Source organism: Mesitornis unicolor, unplaced genomic scaffold (assembly GCF_000695765.1).
Source record: "Mesitornis unicolor isolate BGI_N332 unplaced genomic scaffold, ASM69576v1 scaffold33713, whole genome shotgun sequence".
NCBI lineage: Eukaryota > Metazoa > Chordata > Aves > Mesitornithiformes > Mesitornithidae > Mesitornis > Mesitornis unicolor.
Genome location: NW_010175898.1, coordinates 1,412 through 4,362, shown reverse-complemented (window position 1 = coordinate 4,362; position 2,951 = coordinate 1,412). Strand labels below are relative to the sequence as shown.

Genomic DNA, 2,951 nt, shown 5'->3' with positions numbered 1-2,951 from the left:
AAAGACGCATGAAAAATAGTTTAAAGTGCTTCTCTCCGGTGTTCGTCAAACGCTGGTGCTTTGTGCTCTGTAACCCTGAGGAAGGCAGCTGCGCCCGTGGCACTGAAGCAGAATGTGCTCATTGTGTCGGGGGAATAAAGCCCCTGTTGTCCAGCGCCGCTGCAGCAGGGACCAGCCCATTCTGCTGAGCCCTCAGCACCCTCACAAGTGCTGTCTTGAGTACCCTTATTTTGTTTAATGTTCTCAGATGTGCTATCTTCTGCAGACAGCAAAACAAACACTCCTTGCTAACGCCTTTTCTTTTCCTCATGGCACTTTTCTTATCTTCCTGCTTTCTTTGGTTTGTTTTGTGTTGTTTTGCTAGAGTTGGTTTGACCAGCACTGCAGCAGCAGCAGCAAGGTGTTACTGATATTAAAGGTTAGCTCTGCCCATCCACTCTCGACTGCACTTTTAATGTAGCAGATCTCTTTGTGTGTGAGTTAAGCTTTTTTTTTCCTAGCTGACTTTCACATTGGTTTAGCTCTGTTACCCTTGGTTGTTTTGTTTGCATTGTGTTGGTCTAATCACTCAGCAGATTTTTAACAAAGAACTAAGGGTCTGTAACTCTGTGTCCCTTGGCTCTGAGCACAGTGGCTGTGAAGCGGAAGCGCAAATAAGCAGCAAATGAGGGCGGGTATTGAAGACGTTGGTTTGTTCTGAGATGTGCAGGGCATGACGGCTCCACTCGACTTCTCTTGCAGATTGACAGGCAGCAATTTGAGGAGACTGTGCGAACACTGAATAACCTCTATGCAGAAGCTGAAAAACTTGGGGGCCAATCTTACCTTGAAGGGTGTCTCGCCTGCCTGACTGCCTACACCATCTTCCTGTGCATGGAAACGCACTATGAGAAGGTGCGCTGCCTCTCTCCTTTGTTGCTTCAAAGGCAGTCTGTCTCGTAGCCTTCAGCCCAAGAATTACTTCTTGGTAGGATTTCCGTGACTTGCACTGTTGCACAAATCCCACATGGTCTCTGGCTCTTACCACAGAGCGATTTCACACGCGTCAGACAGACTTGTCTGTGCTCATCAATTTGAGTCACGTAGTGACTGCTTGTATTGAGGAGAGCCGTGCGGGCTCTCCTGCTCTGTAGCTGTGGTGTTGCTGTGCTCTGACCTTGGGAACTCGATGACTTCTGTGCTGCTCTGTTACCAGGTTCTGAAGAAAATTGCCAAGTTCATTCAGGAGCAGAACGAGAAGATCTACGCTCCTCAGGGCCTCCTCCTGACAGACCCCATTGAAAGAGGACTACGAGTTGTATCCTTCTGTGCTTTCTTAGACCGCCTCCTGCTTTGTCCATCCACGATGTTTATCTGTGTGTTTTATTCTCAATGTGTTTTGTGCACTTTTCTGTGCATACACCAAAACATTCACTTGAGTAGAAGCCCTTTCCGTTGGTTTAGTGACTTAGCAGCTGTAGAAGTGTTACCTTTTGTCTAGTGCATAGCCTTCCCTGAAATGTGACAAGGATCACAACCCCCCTGTGCACTCTCGTCATCTGCTGTTAGAGCAGTCTGGGCTGGATCCATCGCTGACCTGACCTGACAGCGTCTCTGACAGGCACTGCCCCGTGTGCTTTGTAGCTCTGAAACCAGCCCTGAAACAGCTGATAGGAAGCAGAAGGATCAAAGGTTCTATTCCCTTAATGTTTTCTGCCTTTTTATCTTGGTACATTTTCATAATCATGTATTTTTTAATTTTCATGTAGTAAGTTTCCCTAACAGTTGTTCTGCGCAGATTGAAATTACCATTTATGAAGACAGAGGCATGACCAGCGGGAGATAAAACCGTGGAGTCCCAGGTAGGTGTTCGCCTTATACTGGATCAGTCCAACCAGTTTTCTGTGCTCAGAGGGGCAGATTCTCTTGTACCGACACAGCGTGTTTGTCCCACCCCTGTCTGTAATCGAGGCTGTTCACATAAGTCAGAGCTTACACAGCCTCAAGGGAAAAAGCAAGTTGCTATACTTCGTGGAGTTACTAAATTCTTTCAGTGCTTTTTCTAACTTGCCTCTGCTGTACATCTCAAGGGTTTATCTTTTGGTAGCGCTACGACTGACCCATATTTACAGTGCATATAAACCAGATTAATCTACTACAAGCTGCAGCAAACTGTGAAGCAAAACGGTGAAGACTCTGGCTGCTGCATACCTGTTTGTAAACAGCTCTGGGTTGTAACTTGGCATCGCTGGCAGGTGCCAGTTGTGTCCCACAACACCCGCCCTTATCTGGTTGTTGGCACTTGGGAACCTGTTGTACTGCATGGCACTTGTCCTGATGTCGGAACAAGTTTGTTTTATCAGCTGCATCTGCATGCGCTTGGCACAAGCCATTTGTCATGAGTCATTTCACAGCAGTGAGTGCAGAATGTTTTCCTGGCTGGTGCAGGTTTTGAGCAATTACCTAACAGTTCCTAATAATACAACATTTCTTCCCCAGCAGATAGCTCGACAGTGGACTTGCTGTATCAAAGTTCCCCTACCTCCTACTTTAGAGCATCATTCCTTTCTCTGCTGCCAGATCCGCAGTGCCATCTACTACAAGGACTAACTTCCTGAAAGTGCTCCACATGGGGTGACATAGCTGATCAGCATCCATTTTGTGGCAAACTTTTAAGCAATGAGATCACTTTTTAGTGTTTTTTGGGGGTTGCTTTTTTTTTCTCCAAGAAAAAGCAGAAGCGGTGAAGCCACACTCTCTTCTGAGAGAAACGGGGCACTTGGCCGGACAGAAGTCCAGTTTTAGTCACAGAAGCGCAGTGCTGTTCCTCCCTCGTTCTCAAACGCTGCCGTACATCGATCGGGCTTTGGAAAGCAACAAGGCAGAGCTGGGAATTCTCCAGAAATGAGGCCTTCCCTCCAGCTCAGCCCTGGAGCGAGGGGACACGCAGTGCCTCTGCCTGGCGAGAAGTG

The 2,951-nt window shown here is 47.4% G+C and overlaps 1 protein-coding gene across 1 annotated transcript; it reads left to right on the top strand.

Annotated features, from left to right (window-relative positions):
• Positions 1–741: 741 nt before the first annotated feature.
• GOLGA7 (golgin A7) lies at positions 742–2,653 on the top strand (the record flags this gene model as incomplete). The annotated part of the gene is made up of 4 exons (XM_010181584.1): positions 742–894; positions 1,196–1,297; positions 1,778–1,841; positions 2,479–2,653. Coding segments are annotated over 3 exons (303 nt in total), but the record flags the coding sequence as incomplete, so codon positions are not given.
• Positions 2,654–2,951: the final 298 nt, after the last annotated feature.